Source organism: Balaenoptera physalus (assembly GCF_965194825.1).
Source record: "Balaenoptera physalus genome assembly, chromosome: 4".
NCBI lineage: Eukaryota > Metazoa > Chordata > Mammalia > Artiodactyla > Balaenopteridae > Balaenoptera > Balaenoptera physalus.
The window spans coordinates 24,943,902-24,968,552 of record NC_138891.1 but is presented as its reverse complement, the minus strand read 5'-3'; the positions used below and the strand labels follow the sequence as shown (position 1 = coordinate 24,968,552).

At 34.4% G+C, this 24,651-nt stretch overlaps 1 protein-coding gene and 1 long non-coding RNA gene across 9 annotated transcripts in view; one reads left to right on the top strand and one right to left on the bottom strand.

Annotated features, from left to right (window-relative positions):
• The window catches only part of LOC309660551, a 247,780-nt gene that overhangs the window by 74,700 nt on the left and 148,429 nt on the right, over nt 1–24,651 (bottom strand). The gene's annotated exons all lie outside the window — the stretch shown is intronic.
• The window catches only part of XRN1 (5'-3' exoribonuclease 1), a 99,261-nt gene that overhangs the window by 12,981 nt on the left and 61,629 nt on the right, over nt 1–24,651 (top strand). For all 8 annotated transcript variants that reach the window (XR_014263433.1, XM_082461165.1, XM_082461164.1 and 5 more), the window contains exons 4-18: nt 794–903; nt 994–1,104; nt 2,728–2,810; nt 5,051–5,138; nt 5,221–5,389; nt 6,317–6,384; nt 6,705–6,842; nt 8,883–8,949; nt 9,160–9,265; nt 12,567–12,656; nt 14,468–14,624; nt 16,415–16,534; nt 21,294–21,463; nt 22,456–22,576; nt 22,667–22,765. Coding sequence is in view for 7 of the 8 variants with exons in the window: in XM_082461165.1 (XP_082317291.1) it covers nt 794–903; nt 994–1,104; nt 2,728–2,810; nt 5,051–5,138; nt 5,221–5,389; nt 6,317–6,384; nt 6,705–6,842; nt 8,883–8,949; nt 9,160–9,265; nt 12,567–12,656; nt 14,468–14,624; nt 16,415–16,534; nt 21,294–21,463; nt 22,456–22,576; nt 22,667–22,765 (1,697 nt within the window). In the remaining variant the exon portion in view is untranslated. The remainder of the gene's footprint in view (nt 1–793; nt 904–993; nt 1,105–2,727; nt 2,811–5,050; nt 5,139–5,220; nt 5,390–6,316; nt 6,385–6,704; nt 6,843–8,882; nt 8,950–9,159; nt 9,266–12,566; nt 12,657–14,467; nt 14,625–16,414; nt 16,535–21,293; nt 21,464–22,455; nt 22,577–22,666; nt 22,766–24,651) is intronic.

The window sequence follows — 24,651 nt, the reverse complement described above, 5'->3', positions numbered from 1 at the left end:
GCTTACTGTTCTTCTCAGAGGCTGTTAAGATTTCTGTGACTTTAAGGATGAATTACTTTATCAGTATTACAAATTTAATCTTATATGCAACAGCACAGTCTGCCCTTCCTAGAGTTTTGTCTAACATCATTATAATCCTTTACATTGAAAAAAAATCTTATAATCGTACTTTCTGATTAATTCTTTACTATGATAGTTTTCTCTTTCATTAAGTCTCCTAATGACACATTGCCCAATTTAAGAACCAGTTTTATCGTTATACAGTTTAAGACTGTATTGTCTTTGACTATTGACTATCTGGGCTTTTCCTGAAACATAATCATTGTAGACTCAGTTTCCAGATTAATAGTAATTTTTCAGGTTAAAAATAGTAATGATAATAGTTGTTGTTATTGGCAATCTTATTGAAGCTACATGCCTTAAAAAAAAACAAAAAACTTCAGAATCCAGCAGAGAAATAGAAGATTGAAGTTTGTTGGAGTGTTGAAACTGCCCTTCTGTGAAAATATTTGAAGCATAGTCCTGAGGCAGCAGTAACATTCTTTGAATTTCCCCATCTGACATTAACTTCATTTTGGGGTGCCTGGTAAAATTGGAAATAGTTGTGATATTTGCTTGGGAAAAATACAACATTACTCGCTTTTCAAGATAAGCGAGAGAGCTTTCGACCTCCTTGGGAGATCTTATACCTAGCTATTCCCTGGATACCCATATCCAATTTCATGCTGTCACTGGGAACTCAGTGTTTTTATATCTCTCTCAGATTAAATTTTTAAAAACCTTTTATTTTTAGGGACTGAATTCATGGCCAGGTTACACGAACATCTGAAGTATTTTGTAAATATGAAAATTTCTACAGACAAGTCATGGCAAGGAGTTACCATCTACTTCTCAGGCCATGAGGTTATTATCTTATTTTATTTAAAGAGTTTTTTAAATTTAATCTTGAGAAACATAGCATATTACCGCATTTTTTTTAAACATTATATTTAGACTCCTGGAGAAGGAGAACATAAAATCATGGAATTTATCAGATCCGAGAAGGCAAAGCCAGATCATGATCCAAACACCAGACACTGTCTTTATGGCTTAGATGCTGACTTGGTAGGTATAATGTTTATTGTATTATAATCTTATGCCATTGTAGTTAAATATCTAAGAAACTTGGTCTTAATAAAAGAAGATTTCTGGCTGTGGGAACAAATATCGGAGACCTAATAATGATGGCTACTTCTACTATTACCAAAGTTCTAAAACATTTGGAAAAGGAGTTCTTTTGCCATAGTTTATGATGAACAGGTCTCTATAGTTAGTGTTCACACCTGACTGACCCTAGTGCTATGACTACTCCGCTGAGGTCAGGATAGAGGGCCCTTTTTACTCTCATGCTTAATACACGATTTTTAATACCACCTGATCTAATGACTCCATAACCCAAGTTTACTAGACTTTTTTTGCTTTAACTTTCTATTACAGAAATTTGCAAATATAAACAGATGTAAAGGAGAGAGCATAATGAACCTCCTTGTGTCCTTCATCTGTCTTCAATAACCTTCAGCTCCTTTCCCTAATCATCTGTCTCCTTCCTCCTCCTCCCATGGATTCCTTTTTTTTTTTTTAAGACTTTTTTTCTTTTTTTTAAATAAATTTATGTATTTATTTATTTTTGGCTGCATTGGGTCTTCGTTGCTGCGCGCGGGCTTTCTCTAGTTGTGGCGAGCGGGGGCTACTCTTCGTTGCGGTGCACGGGCTTCTCATTGCGGTGGCTTCTCTTGTTGCGGAGCACGGGCTCTAGGCACGTGGGCTTCAGTAGTTGTGGCACGTGGGCTCAGTAGTTGTGGCTCAGGGGCTCTAGAGCACAGGCTCAGTAGTTGTGGCTCATGGGCTTAGTTACTCCGCGGCATGTGGGATCTTCCCGGACCAGGGCTTGAACCCGTGTCCCCTGCATTGGCAGGCAGATTCTTAACCACTGCGCCACGAGGAAAGCCCATCCCCTGTATTCTTGAAGTATATGACATGTATTATTTAATCTATAAATATTTCATGATGGAGAATATTAAAAATAATGATAACCCCAATGACATCCCACATAAAATAGAAATTAACAAATCACTGTTTAATATATAAATAACCATTTAGTATTCTCATTTCCCTGATTGCTTCGTAAATGTTTTATTTTGTTTGAATCCGGATTAAAAGAAAATAAACAATATGCATTGCAATCGGTTGATATGGCTCACTAGACTATTTGACTTACTTTGGGGATTAGAATACTATGTGAGAACATTAACTGAAAATATCCTTTTCCAGTTTTTTCTGAGTTTTCACATACTAAAGGTATCTTGGCCTCCAGAATAGTCCTGTATTCTTCTGTCATGGAAATGCTGTTGCCCTAATTCCTTACCCATTCCTCCGTGGCAAGTGGAAAGGTGTAAAAACCAAGAGAACATTTTTGGGATGTTTTTTATGGGGGTACAGTGAGTGGTTATAAAGGTTATTTGAGTCTAAAGTGAACATTTTTTTCTTAGAAAAGTACACACAATTTACCCAATTTATAGCCTATAGATGGATCATATTTTGATATTTATACATTTAATTTGCTAATGAGTTGTTTATTTTCCTTAAATAAGCGTGTTCTCTACATAGAAACATTTTTTGATTGCTTTTGTGAACCCAATGCTATAAAAAATGAGAGAATAGAAACATTTCTTCATCATTTTTCAACAGATTATGCTTGGATTAACAAGTCATGAGGCACATTTCTCTCTTTTAAGAGAAGAGGTTCGGTTTGGTGGCAAAAAGACACAAAGGTAAATCATACTGCCTATATATCAGAAGGTAGAACAGAAATTAAATTAGGAATAGTAATCCCTTAACAGGTATATGACCTGTAAATATTTTCTCCCAGTCCGTGGGTTGCCTTTTCACTCTGTTGGTAGCATCATTTGATGTACAAAATTTTTAATTTTGATGAATTCCAATCTATTTTTTTCTTTTGTTGCCTGTACTTTTTAGTGTAATATGCAAGAAATCATTGCTGAATCCAATGTCATAAAGCCTTTTCCCATTTTATTCTAAGGGTTTTATAAGTATTAACTCTTACATTTAGGTCTTTGATCTATGTCGAGTTAATTTTTGTATGTGGTATAAGGTAATGGTCTATCTTCATTCTTTTGCATGTGGATGTCCAGTTTTCTGAACAACATTTGTTGAAAAACTGTCTTTTCCCCATTGAATGATCTTGGCTCCCAGGTCAAAAATCACGTGACCATATATGCAAGGGTTTGTTTCTGGGATCTGTATTCTTCTATTCCATTGGTCTTTATGCCAGTACCACAAGTATTTTGATTACTGTACCTTTGTGGTAAGTTTTGAAATCAGGAAGGATGAGACCTCCAACTGTGTTCTTCTTTTTCAGGATTATTTTGGCTGTTTGGGGTCTCCTGAGATTAATAATTTTTAAGATAGATTTTCTGTTTTTTTTGTAAAAAAGTTGGGATTTTGATCGGGACAGCATTGAATCTATAGATCCCTTTGGGTAGCATTCACATCTTGATATCAAGTCTTCCAGTCTATTAACATAAAATGTCATTCCATTCATTTATGTCTTCTTTAATTTCTTTCAGTTATGTAGTTTTAGTGTACAAGTCTTTTGCCTCCTTTCTTCTTTTTTTCTTTAATTGAAAATAATGTTTTTAAATATAGTTACCTGCTGTGCATTACATCCCCAGAACTTATTTATCTTATAACTGGAAATTTATACCTTTTCACCACCTTCACCCATTTCACCCACCCCCATCCCCTGCCTTTGTGAATCATCAATCTGTTCTCTGTATCTTTGAGTTCAGTTTTTTTGCCTCTGGCTTTTTCTTTTGCTTCCTTGGTCAAGTTTACTTCTGAGTGTTTTATTCTTTTGGATGGTATTGTAAGTGGAATTGTTTCTTAATTTCCTTTTTGGATTGTTTATTGCTGGTATGTAGAAACACAACTGATTTTTGTGTTGACCTTGTACCCTGCGCCTATGCTGAATTCATTTTTTAGTGCTAGTATTTTTTTTTTTTTGTAGATTCTATGGGATTTCTACATATAGAATTATACCATCTGTAAATAGAGTTTTACTTCTTTGCAGTTTGGTTACTTTTTATTTCTTTCTTGCCTACTTGCCCTGGCTAGACTTCCAGCATAATGTTGAATAACTATAGTGAAAATGGGCATCCTTGTCTTGTTACTGATCTTAGGAACAAAAATTCCTTTCCTTGGGAGGAAAGCTTTCAGTCTTTCACCATTGATTATGACATTACCTGTGGATTTTTCATAAATTCCCTTAATCATATTAAGGAAATTCCCTTCTGTTCCTACTTTGCTGAATATTTTTATCATGAAAGGGAGTTGAATTTTGACATATGCTTTTTCTGTTAAATGATTATGTGGGGTTTTTCTCCCTTTGTTTATTAATATGGTGTATTACATTGATTTATTTTCTTATGTTGGACCATCTTTGCATTCCTGCAGACAATCCCATTTGTTCATGGTGTATAAATGCTTTTAATATGCTATTAACAGCTTATATTCTTACTTGTAATTAATCCTGGAGTATAGACCAACAGCCAGGAATATAGACCCCTATACCAAGCCTGGAAAAAGTAAGAGGAGGAAGTGATGGTGCCTCAACATTGACGCCTTGGACTGTACTTCAGTAGATATAAAAGTATATGTACTCACTTACCTGTATGCTTTCTGCTGGTGGCCAGCCTTGAATGGGCCGGATCCCACTGGTTTATTACATCTATTATGTATTATTTAGACTTTCTCAATTCTGAGAGTCCTTCCACAGAAAGCATATTGTAAACCAATTATTTTGAACTTTATCTCTGTTGTAATTGTAGTTATATTTTTATCTTAACATTACCCTGCAGCTTGCCTATAAATTACATGCCTTAATGACAAGAATTAACTATCTTCTAATGATAAGTTTTATTTTAAGCTACGTTTTTAAACTTGAACCTTAAAAATATAATAAGCTCTGTGTTGATCATCTGACTAATTACAGGGTATGCGCACCAGAAGAAACCACATTTCACCTTCTACACTTGTCTTTAATGAGAGAGTATATTGACTATGAGTTTTCAGCATTAAAAGTAAGTATTAATATAACCATGGGCCAAAGATGAATATGCAGAAATTTCCATAGGATTTGACTCTTTTCTTCATATTGCATAGGACAAGATCACATTTAAATATGATATTGAAAGGATAATAGATGATTGGATTTTGATGGGATTTCTTGTTGGCAATGATTTTATCCCTCATCTACCTCATTTACATATTAATCATGATGCACTGCCTCTTCTTTATGGAACATATATTACCATCCTGCCAGAACTTGGGGGTAAGAAAAGTTTAATATTCATTTGAAGCTACTTTAATTTAGCACTCAACTAACCCTAAAAATGTCACTCAGTTTATTAGATTATGGCATGCACAACTGAAGTAGGAAAAGAATTTGGAGTTTCTTTTAGTCTAAGGTGCCAAGCTCTCTAAAGTTGTAATTTTCAATGGTTCACAAGCACAGAAGATGATGCCAGTTAAGCAGTCTCATTTATTGATACCTAACTAATTTCCACCTTCAATGGCTTAAGAAAGCCAGCAGAGGTTGCTGGCTCTTAGCTCTTGCTAAGAGTGGTTGCACTTAGCTCTTTTCGTATTTAAGCATAGAAATTTAGTTTTCTGAATGGATAATCATCAGAGTATTTAGTATGAGGGAGAGATTTTCAAGTTAAAATGGGAAACTGACAGATAGTGGTGATGCTGAATAAAACAGACGACGGGGAATTCCCTGGCCATCCAGTGGTTAGGATTCTGCATTTTTACTGCAGAAGGCGCGGGTTCAATCCCTGGTCAGGGAACTAAGATCCGGCAAGTCACGCTGCACAGCAAATCAATCAACTAATCAGTCAGTCAACAGAGTAGCAGGACATTAGTCTTTTCCTTCTTAAGTTAACATATCAAATGAATGACCTAGATAGATTCTAGAACATGTTTAATTTAATTAACTGTCTCCCGTGTTGTTTGGAAATTTGGGAAGATTATTACTATGTAAACCTGGAATTTTTTATATTTTCCGTCAGTTCTTACATACTATGTATTATAGTAACATCAAGTTCATAGAAACTAGGGCCACTTACATAGTCCAACACCGAGTGTTTTTTCTTGATTAGCAGAATGTCAAAACTCAATGTTTTGTAAAAAGAATTGTGTAGAATTGTTTAGAAAAAATGTCAGCTTTTAGTACAAGTTTAGATTTTGTTCCTTTTAGGTTATATTAATGAAAGTGGGCATCTCAACTTACCTCGATTTGAGAAATACCTTGTGAAACTATCAGATGTAAGTAACTAGAAGTTTTTGTTTTCCTGTCCCAGGGTAGCTATAAATGGTCAGTAACCAATTACATAATACCAGAAGAAAAAGTTTTTGTGCTTCTACTCAAGTTGGTCATTCTGTATAAATAATTTCACCTAAGTTATTTTTATTTCTATTTGCTTTTTATTTTTAGTTTTCAGAGAGTAGTAGATGAAGTCCCCATGTAAAAAAGTAATATCCTCTGATTTCCTATGCCCTAGAAGCAGTCACTATTAAAAGTTTGGTCTGTATTCTTCTAAACATACTTAAGTTATTTTAAAATAAATGTAAATATTTCTGTACAGTTTGATCGAGAGCACTTCAGTGAAGTTTTTGTGGACCTAAAGTGGTTTGAAAGCAAAGTTGGTAACAAGTACCTGAATGAAGCAGCAGGTGTCGCAGCAGAAGAAGCCAAGAACTACAAGGAAAAGAAAAAATCAAAGGTGTCCATTTTTTTAGGTGTCCTTTCATTTTTTTAAGCTGTAAAGGTAAAACTGATAGTCCTTGTTTCTCACTTTCTTTCTTACGATTTTGGGGTTGCCTCATTTTAGTTTCATTTCTTCTTTTCCTCTGTGGACATTTTAAAAATTGTTTTGGTTTCTTTTTCTCTATTAGATTCTATCATTTAAATCTGATCTTTAAAAATCAGTTTATTTTTACCATCGAAGAACATTGTGTTTTGTTTGTTCTTCCACTCTATTAATAAGTGTATAAAACATTTCTAAATATAAGAGCCCAGAAAATTAGTTAAAGTGTGGATATTTATAGCATTTAATGTTATGAGACATTAACTAGATCAGTGATTTTTCTCTAGAAGTAATTTATATATAAAATCGTATGTAAGGGCTTCCCTGGTGGCGCAGTGGTTGAGAGTCTGCCTGCCAATGCAGGGGACACGGGTTCGAGCCCTGGTGTGGGAAGATCCCACATGCCGCGGAGCAACTGGGCCCGTGAGCCATAATAACTGAGCCTGCGCGTCTGGAGCCTGTGCTCCGCAACAAGAGAGGCCGCGATAGTGAGAAGGCCCGCGCACCGCGATGAGGAGTGGCCCCCGCTTGCCGCAACTGGAGAGAGCCCTCGCACAGAAACGAAGACGCAACACAACCATAAATAAATAAATTTTTTTAAAAAATGCAAACCATTAAAAAAAAAATGCTGTTATTGGTTTAAAAAAAATTTATGTAAAATACAGTGATAGGCTAGGCTAAGAGTAGTTAATAGCACAATATCTGGTAACTGTTAGGTCCTCAATAAGTGACTAGAGTCAGTTAGAATATGCTAGTACCCTGTAAAACACCTCTAAGAAGCCCTAAAGAACGTCTTATGTGCGTTAGCTTGGAAAATAAACCTCTTCTGAAATTTTCCTCATCTAACCCATAGTTACTGGATTCTGGTGAAACTGATGAGTTTCCTGCACTCTCTTTGCTGTACTGGTTTTATTCAGGCTCAAGCCCAATATCTCTTGCTCCAGGAAGGGCAACTGTCCTGATTTCCTTTAGTGCAGTCTTTCTAATTGCTTAACTTTTCCTCAGTGGAACTTAGCAGTAGTCAGTCTGCATTCTACTCTGTTTCTTATCTTAATAAAACAGGCTCTGCAACTTTTGGGGGACCTGTACCCACAAACTTAAATATCAGTAATCCATGGCTCCGCCCACCTCAGCTCAGTCCGTAAGCTTCACCAGTCATCCAGGGGTGTGTAGTTAACATTAGAGACACTGGTAGAATGAAAGGAACTGGAGAAACAGCCCAGACACAGGAAATTGGCAGAGGCCCTAGCTTGGATGAAGAAAAGGAAATTGGGAATAAGGGAGTAGGAAGAACTAATGAGAGGCACTGGCAGTTGATAGGCAGTTAGAAGTAGAGGAGAGGAAGGATGAAATCACAAGGAGGAAGAATAGACGGGCAGGATATGAAGGATGTGATGAAATGGAAGAACTTTAGAAAAGCAGATGAGTTACATGGAAGAAAATTTAGAAGTGGCTGGTAGAGTCATAGGAATGATGGGATCCAGAGATACAGAAAAATAGGTAATATTTGTAGTTATTGGATTCAATCATAAACAAACAGATTGTGTTAACAATAGCCCAGAATTTGACATATAAAAATGTTAAAGTTGAAAGAATTTGATATTGATTGTGTACTTTTCTCTAAGTAAATGAAATATTCTTGAAGTGTTTTTTTCTTGGAACACATATATAATTAAATTAATTTATCTTTTATATTGGTGAACATTACTTGTTATTTATCATTGAGGGGTCTGAATGTTAAGTTCTACATAATAAAGATTTATAGCTTCAGGAAACAAGTGATATAAAACCAAAAACATTTACACAGCATTTGAAGAATATTTTTAAGACAAACTTTTGCAGTGTGTCACTTAAGGATCATTCAGTTATCTTTAGTATTTTTAAAATATCCCTGTTAAATGTCTCACCTTGAAGTATATCCTGCCTTAATTTTATATTGACTTATAATTTGTGTAGGGCCAGGAAAACTCCGTATGTTGGGCTGCTTTAGACAAAAATGGAGAAGAAGTGGTAACTTCTAAGGGTGAGTACGAACTATGTATTTTAATATATGCTATTTTTTTTGACAGAATAGTTGTTATATCTTTCCTTTATTAGTACTAATTCAATAATATTGGATGAAATAGATGTCTATGATAGTTTATAAGCATCTGCTTTGATATGTATTTATCAAAGCATTAGATGGAAAAACGGAATATTCGTAATTGTCAGCCACTGTCTTTCTTTTTTCCAGACAATTTAGAAGATGAGACTGAAGATGATGACTTGTTTGAAACCGAGTTTAGACAATATAAAAGAACATATTACATGACAAAGATGGGAGTTGACGTAGTTTCTGAGTACGTTTTTGCCAGTGCTTTTACTTTAAAGTAGAAAAAAATTAGACTTTGCAGTTTCTTCAGAAAACAACATAATTTTGATAGTTATGGTAATGGGTGGAAAGGATTTTTTGTTTTCGTAAATTATTGTAGACCTTTCAACTAGTACCGTTTTGGACAAGGTAGCATTAATTGACGTGTATTATGCAGTTGACCTTTGAACCACATGGGTTTGAACTGCACAGGTCCACTTATATGTGGACTGTTTTTACTAAATACTTAATGCAGTACTATGTGATTCACAGTTGGTTGAATCCACAATTGGTTGAATCCACAGCTGCGGAATCGCAGATACAGAGAGCCAACTAGTTATAGGTGGATTTTCTACTACACAGAGGATTGGCGCCCCTAACTCCAGCATCGTTCAAGGGTCCTTTGATAAAAATTGCCAAATAGATAATGGTTAGTGCTTTGCTTCCCATCTTCTAAAGCTCACATGACACTTATCTCAAAGGGCACCTGGCTCAGCCCCAGGTTAATAACTAGTACAAAAGTTCCTTAACAGCTTGACCTCTAGAATGGTGGTCCACACTTCTAAACTACAGCCCACAGTATGAATTACATATATTCGTATTTTATTTATTTTAATTAACAAATGCTTATAAAGTGCTTACCAAGTGCCATGCACTATTCTAAACATTTGAAAAATATTAACTCATTTATATTTTAATAATATAAACATATAAATATATATATATATATAAGATGAAAATGTTAACTTGTTGTAATTCTCACAATAATTCTTTAAGATAAGTAGAATTATTATTACTTTAAAATAGAGGAAATTAAGGAATGAGAGGTTTAAGTGATTTGCTCGAAGTGACATGCATAGGTAGTGAGTGGCAGAGCCAGGGTTTAAACACAAGCAGTCTGGCTCCAGAGCCCATGCTTAACCACCAGATGAGGCTGCTTTTCTGTAAGTGAAATGAGAGTTTCATGAAATGCTGTGTACCCTTATTACATTAGCAAGTAGGACTTTTGAGACTTGAGAAATAACATATTTAAAATAGTATGCTTTTAATCCTTTTTTCCTTTGTTCTTATATTTCCTTGATTACAGTTAGATAGAACTGTAGTACATGGAGTTGACATTAAATGCTTAATTTGGTAGGAAACTAGTCTTATGTTTTATTTCTTTTTCCTTTTATATAGTAAAATATAGACTTATGAAAATGAGATACTATCTGTTTGCCTAGCAAATAAGCAAATCTTTTTAAGTTGTTACATTCAGTGTTGGTCCAGGAGTGGCGGTAGATTTCTTCCCTTAATTACTGGTGGAAATATAAATTGGTAAAATTATTTTGGAAACTACATATCCAAAAGCCTTTAAAATAGTCATCCCTTTGACCCAATAATTCTAATTGTTAAAATATCTTAAAAATATAAAGTTAAACACAGAAGAACCTTATCCACAAGGAAGTTTATTACAAAGGTTTTTAAAAGTAAAAAATTAGAAACAATGTACATGTCCAGTAAGAATGTTCACCATAATTGTCTCCACCTCCTCCTCATTACAATCACTATCTCTGCCATTTCCAGTGTTTCCAGAATATGCAGAACTGTTAAACTGGTACTTATGGAAAGTTCATAACAATTCAGAAAGATACTTTCAGTATATCATTAAGTACAAATTTTAAAAGCAGGATACAAAAATCATAATGCACAGTATCGTCTCATTAATACCTAAAAAAAAAGGAAAAAAAAAAAAAAACCTGGGCATAGAAAAGACATTGAAAAAAATACCAAAAGGTAATAGTGATTGCTATAAGGTGATAAAAATGCTTTTCGTCATTATCTGTATTCTCAGTAATGAGGAAATATTTCTTTTATAATAAAAAAGTAATGCATTTTATTTTAAAAAGCATAGCTCCCAGGACTTCCCTGGTGGCACAATGGTTAAGAATCCACCTGCCAATGCAGGAGACACGGGTTCAAGCCCTGGTTTGGGAAGATCCCACATGCCGCGGAGCAACTAAGCCCATGCGCCACAACTACTGAGCCTGCTCTCTAGAGCCCGTGAGCCACAGCTACTGAGCCCACGCACCACATCTACGGAAGCCTGCACGCCTAGAGCCCGTGCTCCGCAACAAGAGAAGCCACTGCAATGAGAAGCCCGTGCACCGCAATGAAGAGTAGCCCCCACTCGCCTCACCTAGGTAAAACCTGCGAGCAGCAATGAAGACCCAGCGCAGCCAAAAATAAATTAATTTAAAAAACAAAAAAAGGGCTTCTCTGGTGGCCCAGTGGTTGAGAATCTGCCTGCCAATGCAGGGGACACGGGTTCGATCCCTGGTCTGGGAAGATCCCACATGCCACGGAGCAACTAAGCCCATGCGCCACAACTACTGAGCCTGTGGTCTAGAGCCCGTGAGCCACAACTACTGAGCCTGGGAGCCTAGAGCCCATGCTCCACAACGAGAGAAGCCACAGCCATGAGAAGTCTGCGCACCGCAAAGAAGAGTAGCCCCCACTCGCCGCGACTAGAGAAAGCCCACGCGCAGCAACAAAGACCCAACGCAGCCAAAAATCGATATATAAAATAAATAAATTTATTAAAAAAAAAAAGCGTAGCTCCCAGAAATAATGTAGATCTAGAATTTTAAGTGTATCTCTACCTGAATTTTGGTAACAGACACTAACAAGGTTTATAGCCACTTTGGGGTTTAACCTAGAGTGCTCTTTTTTGCTGTGTGTGTGTGTGTGTGTGTGTAATGTGTGTAATGTGTGTGTGATTATTTTACCTTAAATGATGGTTTTTGAGAAAAAGGGATTAGAGGGAATATTGTTCAGTGGATATAGCACTTTTCAAAGTGTGTTCTAGCTCTATAACCAGATTTTAAGATCTGATTTCCTCCTGTGATTCTCTCAGGCATCCTCCCAAGTAAAGAAGATTCCCATCCCTATCTCTCATCACACCCTGAATGTTTAAGGAATTGGTAGTGTCACATTATAGAAAGCTTCATTAACTAAATCCTCAAACTTTAAACCAAAGACACAGTACATTGACTGAATAAATATGCACAGCATGTTTAAGTATTCTGATTGTTGATTTAGGAAAACTGTAAGGCAAACCTTTAATCTGGCATGATGGAATTTTTTAAAAATAGTATTTTGGAGTTTTTCTGATTGCAGTTTTTGGCTTATTCATTGATTAAATAAAACATGTGAGGCAGAATGTGGTATCAGGAGATATCATGCTCTAAACACAGTGGCCTGTCTTCAAAAAATAATGTTATAATGAAAATATTCTTTTCTATTTTCAGTGACTTTCTGGCTGATCAAGCTGCATGTTATGTTCAGGCAATACAGTGGATTTTGCACTATTACTATCATGGAGTTCAGTCCTGGAGCTGGTGAGGGAATAAAAACAAAAAGTTTTGTCTTTATAATGGTTCATTCTAGTGTAAACTCATTTGAGAATCTCTTTTCTTTTTATTTCTATTTATGATAGTATTTTTAAAAAGATACAGCCAAGTTTAAATGAAATACAAGTAATCTTTTTTTATATGAAAATACTTTAAAAAGACCCTTTTATAACAAAGATACTTCAAGCTATAGCAGATGGCCCATAATAAAAGCTCTATGTTAATCTAAGGATTTAAAATTTTCTGTCATAATGAAGTGTGACAAAGTCTTGATAATTATTGGGTCTCAGCAGTGGTTAAGTGGGATTGTTTATTATATTCTTCTCTACATTTTTATGTGTTTGAAAAAATTTTTCTATCAGGAGTAATTATTGAAGAATGGGTTATATGAATGTTAGACTGGGAAGGGTAAAGAAGAAAGGAGAAAGGAATTACTTGCTTTTCCTGGAAATAATAATAATTTCTCTCGTTTCCTATTCCAGCAAGTTCCATCTACATTTCCAAACCATCCACTGAAATAGAAAAAATAACAAGCCAAAATACGCGGCAGGGAAAAGCAGAGACTTTTAAGTGATGAGATAGCTTGTTTTGTTTTGTTTTGTTTTGTTTTCAGAACACCTGCTAGGCTCTGTTTTAAAGCACCAACAGCAAAACAGACCAGTGCAAAATAATGTGGCATTAATTTCACATGATTTCACTTACTAATAGCCTTTAAAAATCTTTGCAATAACTAACATGATTCTCAGGGCATCTCTGAAGAGTATTCTATGACAAAAATCCTTGATTTGCCATTTTTTAAGAGGGTGAGTATAAGTTATCCCTATTATATTACCAGGAGTTAAGGCCAGGCACTTGAAAAGCATGTTCTCATATAATCCTCACAACTATTTAAAGTAAGCATTGTTCTCTGCCTTTTACAGATGAGGATTAGAGAGGTTAAGTAATCTTTCCAAGATGACATATACCCAAGAATCCAGTCCAAGGCTATCTGATTCCGAAAGTCTATACGTTTTGCCTTGTTTCACATGCCATTCTGCCTCCTAAACTTCCCCACCCTTTTGAAGTATGACATAATTATGGAATACAAAAATATTTCTTCATTGTTTTGTTGCTATCTTTAGTCAAACATTAAGAACATTGAAAGTTTTTTAAAAATTGTATGTTTCAAGTTTTGTAAAAATATTTTTTCTGTAGTTAAATATGGGAAGGTATTAAAAACAAAAAAGTTAGTGTGTATGATTGATAAATGGTTTAATCCTTACCACAAACACAATATATATATACTAATGCAAAGATAAAAGTTCTTAGAACTGACTAGTAACAGCCTATGAGCTCAGACTCACTGTTCCCTCTGTCCTTATGAGAGAAGCTCAGGCCCACATGAGCTAACTGAAAGCCTTCTGACTACCTCATTACTTCATTCTAAGAATCTATTGTTTGGAAGACTCACAGTAAACATTTTGGAAACTAAACAGCCATTATATTATTTACATATATAAATAATAAATTATATATTATATATTTATATATTATTAATATATATATCCTTGCATGCATCCAAATTTTGAGTGTGAAACTGCACTTTAAAAATTAAGGAAATAAAATATTTGTTGCCATCAAATGACCTAAATTTTGCAACATTGCTGATTTTTTATATTCAAGTAGCAGAATTATGAATGATTTTTTGTCTTTAGAATTATTGCCATGTGTTGTTAAAATAGAATATGGAAAAGTATATACTTACTATTGACCTCTTTCATAAAATTGCCAATTGTTTAAAACTCAGTTTTGTTTTATAGGTTTTATCCGTACCATTATGCACCTTTCCTATCTGATATCCGCAACATCAGTACACTCAAAATCCATTTTGAACTAGGAAAACCTTTTAAGCCATTTGAACAGCTTCTTGCTGTACTTCCAGCAGCTAGCAAAAATTTACTTCCTACATGCTACCAGGTGAGTTTTAGAATTAAATGTGTTTACAGTCTTTTTAATATTTAGGAGCTCCTCCTGCAAACTTAGAAACATCATACCCAAATTTCTTTAATAGTTAAATATATTTATTTTCAGTTTCAAATATAAGATTCCTTAAACAAGTCCCTTGAAAAGTAATTGCTTGATTTAAAGTTAGCTTTGTTTTATATTTTATTTTTATTTATTTATTTATTTGGTTGTGCCGGGTCTTAGTTGCAGCCTGTGGGCTCCTTAGTTTCAGCAGGTGGGCTCCTTAGTTGTGGCTCACCGGCCCCTTAGTTGTGGCATGCAAACTCTTAGTTGCAGCATACATGTGGGATCTAGTTCCCTGACCAGGTATCAAACCCGGGCCCCCTGCATTGGGAGCGTGGAGTCTTAACCACTGCGCCACCAGGGAAGTCCCCAAGTTAGCCTTGTTTTAAAAATGCAAACGAATTTCATAAGCCATTCAGAGCATAGCTTCTTTATTTTCAGTATCTTTAAGCACATCTTCAATTTGTCTCTGCACTGATGAAAGTAAACTGAGATAGGCAAAATCCAAAGCCATCTACTTTGTCCAAACGTTTACAGATTTCATTTCTCAGTTCTCTTTTACCCTCTACCTATTAGAATACAGATGATTCTAATAAGTTATTTATATCAACAAAAGTATTACCTCAGTTTATATTTGGATTTTAAGCATTTCATTTACCAAATTGTGGAATAAAAGGCTTTTCTCTGGTTAACATATTTCACATAACAGGAGAAAGATATTTCAGGGGTGATTGAGTCACCAAAATTACACTAAGCCTGCTAAGCTGATTCTGAGAGTAAACTTCATTTAGTTCTTCTAGAGCATCAATCTCTTCTTCTAATTCCATGGTCTGGTACCAGGAACTGGAGTAGACACATATAAACACAAACACACACACCTGCCTTCACTGCTTGAACAGTATCAGGCTTCCTTCTGTGTCTTTCTGAAACTTAACCTGTCCTTCATCCTGGCCCCTGGCCTTCCTTTCTTAAGTTTCTTTGATGCTTTTTTGCTACCTTCACATACATTAAGGATTGATGCTCAACCACTCTGGACCAGTAACCATGTAGGGTTTTATAGCCACATCTGTTTTGATTGTTCTGTGCTCATGACTTGCTGATTATTAAATACTTTGAATATTACCTTGAGAAATATGCTGTTTCTTTAAATTTTTTATATCATAATCTTCCATATTCCTTTCCTAGAAGACATCTTTAACTTTCTTTATCTACTTCTGTTATAAAATCTCTAATAAAAACATCATATTGAACTTCTTATCTTTGCTATTGGTAGTAAAGAGATTTTGGATTTCAGGATTTTTTTTCTTTTTAAATTATCTTAGTTCTTATATAACTTAATAAAATCAGTTGATTAGGACATGAAAATAAATTGCCTAAGGTTAAAAATGGAGTGTGTGAAATGAACTGAAGTCTGAATGGGAAAACAATTTAGATAGGCCTTGTAAAGTGAAAAGACAATAAAAGATAGAAATGATAAAATTCAGAGTAAAGATAGTTTTGCTACATAATTAGGTTAGTGGAACAGGAAAGTGGTGAACGGTGTTGAAATTAGAAGCCTCATACTTGAAAATCAAAATATTACAAGTATATTACAACATACCTAAGATGTGAAAATTTACTTTTGCTTTGCTTAGAAATTTTAAACTGTAACAATTGAGGAAATATTATAAATATATTAACAGAAAGCTACATTGATATTAGTTGTTACATTTCTATTACACTATTTTATATTTTCACAGCATTTGATGACCAATGAAGACTCGCCAATTATAGAATATTATCCACCTGATTTTAAAACTGACCTAAATGGGAAGCAACAGGAATGGGAAGCTGTGGTTCTAATACCTTTTATTGATGAGGTCAGTGCATGAAATAGTTATATGTACATGTATATTTTAATCAGATATTATTTTACATAAATTAATAAGCAGTGGATTTTAATTACCATTTGTGTTTTGTTAATGAGTTTTAACTACTCTCATCTTCATTATGTGCATCAAAACTTGTAGGTATGCTAATTATAAGAAAGCTGGCATTGCTTTACTAATAGTAGACAAAGTAGGCTTCAGAACAAGGAGCATTACCAGAAATCAAAGGCTTGAATAACACTGTAAACTTACTCAACCTCATTAATATATGTAGAACACTGTGCCCAACAACTAAAGAATGCACATTTTTAAATGAAAGAACATTCACCAAGATTATTTGGTGAGACATAAAACATGTCTGAGTAAATTTAAAAGGGTTGAAATTATAAAGAGAATGTTCTCTGACCACATGGAATTAAATTAAAAATCAGTAACAACTCCCTGGGAAGTTTACAGATATTTTGAAATTAAATAACACACTTCTAAATAATCCATAGATTAAATTAAAAGGGATATTTGAAAATACTTTATCTGAATGATAATGAGAACACGTATCATAATCTATGATAAAGCTAAAGCAAGGCTTAAAGGGAGACTTAAGGTTCTAGATGCTTATGCTAACCAATAAGGCATTTTAAAATAAATTAAGCTTCCTACAATAAGAAGCTAGAAAAACAAGAGCAATTTAAATCCAAACTAAGCAGAATGAAGGAAATAAAAAAGATAGCAGAAATCTATGGAAAATGAACAAACAATAGAGAAAAATCAATGAAACCAAAAGTTGGTCCTCTGAAAAGATTAATAAAATTGATAAATCCTAGCTAGACAGATAAAGAAAGGCTGAAAAAAGCCAGAGCACAACGGGAGAACACATAAATTGCCAATATTTGGAATGAAAGGTGTCCTATAAACTCTATAGCTATTAAAAGAATCCGTAAGGGATATTGTGAACAATTTATGCCAACGAATTCAGCAACCTAAGTGAAATGAACACAGTTCTTTAAAGACACAATTTAGCAAAACTGACCCAAAAAAATGTAAAAATCTGAGTAGTCCTATACCTTTTAAAGACATTTAGTTTCATGATTTAAAATCTTCTCACAGAGAAAATTCTAGGTTCAGATGTCTTGACTTGTGAATTCTAGCAAGCATTCAAGGAAGAAATAATACCAATTTTATACAAACTTTGAGAACATAGAAGAGGAATAATCACTTCCCAATATATTTTATTAGACCAGCATAATGCAAATACCCATAGTAAATGATGTTACAAGAAAAGAAAATTACTTGCTAATATCCCTCCTAAAAGTAAATGCAAAAATGTTTAACAAAATAAAGCCAGATGGGATCCAATAATATGTTAGAAGGATAATACTCATAACCAAATGTCATTTGTTTTAGAAAGACAGTGTTGATTTGCGATGTGATTTACCACACTATCAGTATTCAATATCCAATTTTAATAGAAATGCTCAACATACAGTACTAGAAATAAGAGGACACTTCCTCAACCAGATAAAGTGCATCTTAAAAAAACTTACTGCTAACAATATACTTAATAGTAAAATTTTGAATGTTTTCTCTGTAAAATGAAGGGTAAGACAAGGATGTTTATTCTAACCAATTCTAATACTGTCCTGGAAGTCCAGTGTATTAAGTCAAGGAAAAGAAATAAAGGCATGCAGATTAGAAAGGAAGAAGAAAAATTGTTTTTATATGCACATAGCACTATTACATATATAAAAAATTCTAAGCAATCTTCAAAAAGATACTCTAACCAATAAGTAAATTTAGCAAGGTCACAGGATATAAAATCTATACAAAATTCAATTGTGTTTCTCTATACTAGTAGTAAACATTTGGAAAATATAAATTTTTTTAAATAAAAAGATTTTTATTCTGCTTTCAATAGCATTAAGATATATAAAATACACAGTTACAAATTTAACAGCATGCACACTGAATACTACAATAGTGTTGAGATATAGAAACCTAAATAAACGGAGGGACATACCATGTTCAAGGAATAGAAGATTTAGTATTGTTAAGATGTACCCTCTTCCCAAATTGATCTTTGGACTCAACATAATCCCAATGAAAAGGCCAGCAGATTTTTGTGTAGAAATCAGAAATCCTATTCTAAAGTCTTTATGAAATTGCAGAGGATCTAGAGTAGCCAAAGCAATCTATAGGAAGAAAAACAATACTGGAAGACTTTCATTCTCTGATTTCATGACTTACCATGAAGCTAAAGTAATCAAGGGAGTATGTTACTTACATGGCAATAGACAAATCAGTGGAACAGAATTGAGTCCAAACATAGATCTATACTTGTCCAGTTAATAAATTTTCAATTAAGACATCAAAGCTATTCAATGGTAAAGAAAAAGCTTTTCAACAATTGGTGCTGAAACAGCTGGCTATATATGTTGAAAAAATCTGTACACTAGTGTTCAGAGCAACTTATTTGTGATAACCCCAAACTGGAAAAAATTTGAATATCCTTCAATGAGTGAGTGAATAAAAAAACTGTAGTACATCCATATAAAGGCATACTACTCAGCAATAAAAAGAACTATTGATATATACAACGGATGGAAAAAAGTTCATTTGAGTGAAAAAGTCAATCTTGGAAGGTTTTAGATAGTTCCATTTATATAATATTTTTGAAATGACAAAATTATTGTAATATAAAACACATCAGTGGTTGTTAGGGGTTAGGGTTGGGGATAGGGTGTGACTATAAAGGGATAACATGAAGGGGTTTCTTTATGATGATGTGACAGTTCTGTATTCCAGTTTTAGTGGTGGTTACATGAATCTATACATATGGTAAAAATTCCATAGTACTGTATACACACACAAAATTTAGATATAAAAACTAGTGAAATCCGAATAAATCTGTAGTAGTGATGTACCAGTGTCAATTTCCTGGTTTTGATGATGTACTGTGGCTGTGTGTAAGATGTTTTCATTGAAAGGTACATGGGAACACACCATACTAATTCTGCAAATTCTTATGAATCTTAATGTTTTTTGCCACTGTACACAATGCTATGAAAAAAGGACTTGTGTGTTTATGTATTCTTTTTGTTTGTTTGTTTGTGTGTTAATGCATTCTTATATATCAGAGATTTTATTTTTGTAAGGTAGAATCCCCAAAGCAGGAATGCTTGGTTAATAGGAATGTGTATTTTTTGTTTTTCAAAAGTGTTCTTTTTCAAGAAGACTGGTCTAATTCACACCAGCAATATTTAAGTGCCTACTTCTCTGCTTTTCTAGTCCTGAATATTATTGCTTTATTTAATTTTGATGATAAAGTCTACTGATGATAAAGAATGCCATTCATTCAAATTTATTTTTCCCTGATTCCTAATTTAAGTATATTTTTATGTATGTTTGTCTTTTGCATTTTCTCTTTTGTAAATTGTCTGTTTATATCCTTTTCCTCATTTTCTTTTTTTGATTTTGAACAACTCTTTTTATATTAGGAATATTTTTCCCCAGTGTGGCATTTGCCTGTTGATTTTTTTGTGACATCTTTTATCACATACGTTTTCTTTTACTTGAAAAATGTCTTTTTCCTTAAAGCTGTTCGGCTTTTTCCTGCCTTACTTAAGAGTTTTTCACTCCAAATTATCAATAATCTCCTAGATTTTTTTCCCATTATTTTTGTTGTCTCATTACTCTGATACTTGCTTTTGTATATGGTACGATATTGGAAAGTATATGTGCTTTCTCTCCCAGCTGGATAGCTAGTTATGACAAAAACGTTATTTAAATATCTGAAATACTATGTTTGACATAGATTTGGATTTGTTTTTGAACTCTGTTTTGTTCTTCTGGTCTGTGGGTCTCTTGTGGTGTCAATACTTAATTTGCTTACAGATAGTTTTATAAAAAGTGATAGGATCTGGTAAGACAAGTTCCTGGTAACTTTTTGCAGCTCACACATTCATCCTTCCAATATGAACACTAACGTCATTTTGTCCTTTAAAAAGAAATATTTTAAACCATTGTGATTTGATTGGAATTATGTTAAATACAAAAGATAATTGGGGGCTTCCCTGGTGGCACAGTGGTTAAGAATCCGCCTGCCAATGCAGGGGACACGGGTTCGAGCCCTGGTCCCGGAAGATCCCACATGCCGCGGAGCAGCTGGGCCCGTGAGCCACAATTACTGAGCCTGCGCGTCTGGAGCCTGTGCTCCGCAACAAGAGAGGCCGCAATGGTGAGAGGCCCGCGCACTGCGATGAAGAGTGGCCCCCACTTGCCACAACTGGAGAAAGCCCTCGCACAGAAGCGAAGACCCAACACAGCCAAAAATAAATAAATAAATAAAATTTAAAAAAAAAAAAAAAGATAATTGGAAAGATGAACATACCTATACCATTGTACAATTTGTAAAGTAAGAGATTAATGAGCAGTGAATTAAGATAAATTATAATTACAATCAATTCATATTTAAATTTTGATTTTCTGCTGATTTTATCCACACATTAGTGATTGCTGTTGGAGTAATAGTTTCAGAGGAATTTGTAGTGACAAGCAGTATTCTAGGGCCCTTTGAAACAAGAATAGCACATCAGTTTTTCATGTAATGAAATGGAAAAGAATTGTATTAGTTAAGATTTTTGTTTTTCAAGAACACAAATAGTAATTCTGTATTCCAAGGGAAAAGATTTATTCTGTATGTTGAGATTACAGAATTTTTGTATTTTTAACCCCTCTCTCCAATCTTTATATTCAGAAGCGATTGTTGGAAGCCATGGAGACATGCAGCCACTCCCTCAAAAAAGAAGAGAGGAAAAGAAACCAACATAGTGAGTGCCTAATGTGCTGGTATGATAGCGAGACAGAGTTCACATACCCCTCTCCGTGGCCAGAAAAGTTCCCTGCCATAGGACGATGCTGCGCAAGGTAATGTTGTTTGGTAATTTTTCAACAACAGAGAGCTCAAAAAAAAAAAAAAAAAAAAGCAAGCTTTTGAATATCTACTTAGAGAATTAACAAATAATTTATGACAGTTGTAGTCAATTGATAATGAATTACATGCAACTTGCCAAGGATCATAGCATCTCTCTCTTTCTCTCTCTCTCTCTCGCAGTTGTTTCTGTAGTTCTCTGCTTTGGTCCAATTCTGCTTCTCTGTTTTCGTCTTCTGTTAAAGTTGTCCCCCCCCTCCCCAGTACATATCTGTTCTCTCCCTCAAGAGGATGTATGAATTTTTGTTTCCATTGCCAGTGTCTGCTCCCAGCATTATTTGACATGCTATGACTTTGCCTCTTATACTCCCCAACCACCCAACTGGAAAGAAGGAAAACAAGAAATAAAAGAGCTCCTCTGTTTCTTGCCTCAAACCTATTTCTACTTTCTCTTCCTCATTAAGATGTCTTCCTTGTTTTTTCTCTTCTCTCATCTTCTCTGCAAATAATATCTAGATGGCAGTTGTGTTGCAGATAAAGTAAACTTTTCTCAGTTATGATTTTTCCTTTTGTTAAAGCAAAGGGAAAGATGAAATAGACATTATAAAATGTTTATTTTCCATTCTGGGTTTTGGAACATGGAGGATATAGAGATTTGTAGTATGTTTTGTATGTTCCTTTAGTATAAAAATCATGTATATATACATATATAATTTATATATTTTATATATATTTTTTATATATTATATATAGATTTTTTAAATTAATGGGAAGAACGTCCACTCAGTATCTTACAGGCATGGTTGTGTCTGGATCAATACCAACGAAGAATCTGCTGCTCTATATTTTCTTTGTCTTAAAGGACGAATTGTTAATTCTCCTGTTAAAAGCAAGGAGGACTCTTGGAAAATACTGAAGGGAATGCTGAAAACCTGTGATTGCTTGTAATGTATGAATTTTAAATTAAGTGCCTCCATTTATTTTCTAGGTATAAAATAATATCATTAGATGCTTGGCGTGTAGACATAAGCAAAAACAAAATAACCAGGGTTGACCAGAAGGCATTATATTTCTGTGGATTTCCTACTTTGAAACACATCAAACACAAAGTCAGTGGTTATTTAGTTCAAAATTTTTTCACTTTATTGAATGTGAAGTGATTATGGAGAAAAAATTAAATTCTATGACTTCTTTTAAAGTTTTTTTTGAAGAAAAGTGGAGTTCAAGTATTCCAGCAAAGCAGTCGTGGAGAAAACATGATGTTGGAAATCTTAGTGAATGCAGAATCAGATGAACTTGTAAGTATTTTCTTCATTATATATTTCTTTGGTGCTTATTATGCGTAAAACTGTTTTAGCTGCAACATGTTTTCCAAAGTGGTATAACATGTAGTAACTCCAGAAGTTCACAGGAAATAAGGATAAAGTAAAGAAACATTTACACAAATTAAAGGACATGTGACATAATGTGTCACATAATTGTGACATAATGAGCAAAAAAAATGCTGTAGGAATTGAAGAGGAGATGAGCCGTGTGAGCTAAAGATTAAGTACAGATCTGTAGGTGAGAATAGGCTTGAGCTGGGTGCTAAAAGAAAGATTATCACAAAGAGGAAAAAGCAGGGGAAAGGTATTCCAGTTGAAAAGAGTAACATGAGCTGGGAGTTATAGTAAAAAATCAATGTGATACATTATCTTATTTTTTTTAACCTTTTTGTATGTCTGAAATTTTTCTTAATACTTTTTCTTTTTTTGGAGTAAATGTGATGTATTTGAGGAGAAGGAATAGATAAACCTGACTGAAGCAGAGGACTTGTGTTGGGGAATAGTGGAAGATAAGGTTGAAAAAAACAGATTGAGGCCAGATTATGGAGGACCTTGAATACCAGGCTAAAGAGTTCAGACTTATTTTTTCATGACTGTTATCTTAAAATTGGTATTTTCATAAAGATTAGTTTGGTGGCAGTATAGTAGCCTAAGTGCATAAAAGAGAAATGGAAGAAAATGGAAAAGCCTGCAAGTTGAGGTTGTGGTTATAGAAGCCTTAGACAATAAGGACATAAACTGTGGAAGTGCTAATAGATCTAGATGAACAGGACTAAATAAAATTCACAAGTTTCATCATTTGTTCAAAAATAGGGGATGAAAAGAAAAAGAAAATATTAAATATGAATCACTCTTAGATATCAGACTAATTAACTGAAAAACAATTACTGTTTATTGGAATAAAGAAGTTAAAATGGGAGAGGCACTGGCTTGAGGGGATTAATGATCAGTAATAGAATTTTAAGTTGGTGCTAGGACATTTAACTGGAGCTGCCCTTTCAGCCTTTCTCAACAGGGTTCCACATAGAGGTTTAAGCCCTCTTGCCCTAAGTCATCCATTCGTTTATAATAGATTAATTTACCTTTTGTGCATTTAGAATGGTACTAGTTATGTACCGTCCTTGGAAGAATTGGGGAAATACGTAGTCAAAATTGTTTTTTGTGTTCTGTGGTTCAGATGAAAAACTTCAGTCAAGAAAGGCAACTTATACAAAGTTGAATACCTGGAGCTAGAGCTTGTAAGGCAATAGGGATATGTAGGGCGTTAGCAAGGAAGTGATGGCTGGGGCCTCAGGGCTCATTTCCTTGAAGAAAGGGGATTCTCAGGGTTCAAGGCCCCAGCATGAGGAAGTACCCATGGGTGGAAAGGGTGGAAAAGGAACCAGTAAAAGTTACATAGTGTTCAGAGAAGAAAGAGAATAATTCCCATGTTTAGTAGTGTCACAGAAGCATGGAGTAGATGGTACATACAGTTCAAGAAGAGTGAAAACTAAAATAAGGTCTGTGAATTTGTCCTTTGGGCATCATTACTGGACTTTGAGAATTTCATTCCCGTAGGTTGTTGGAGGCAGAAGTCCAATTCCTAAGTACTAATCCGGGACTCGTTAGGTGGGAAGTCGAGGTAGCAGGTCTTAAGCCCTTGGTTAAGAAGTTTATCATTGAAAAGAGGGCTAGAAACATAACTGTAGGTAAAGAAGAGGCAGCTCATTTAGCAAATCCGTACAAAAGAAGAGAGGTAGAGCTAAAGAAAGGAGCTCTTAAAGGCACTGTAGAGGGAAAGGATGTGAAGTAATAATGGATTGCCTCTAGGGCTTACAGGAAAGGATTAATCTAGGAAAGAAGGACAACTTTTCCTTCAA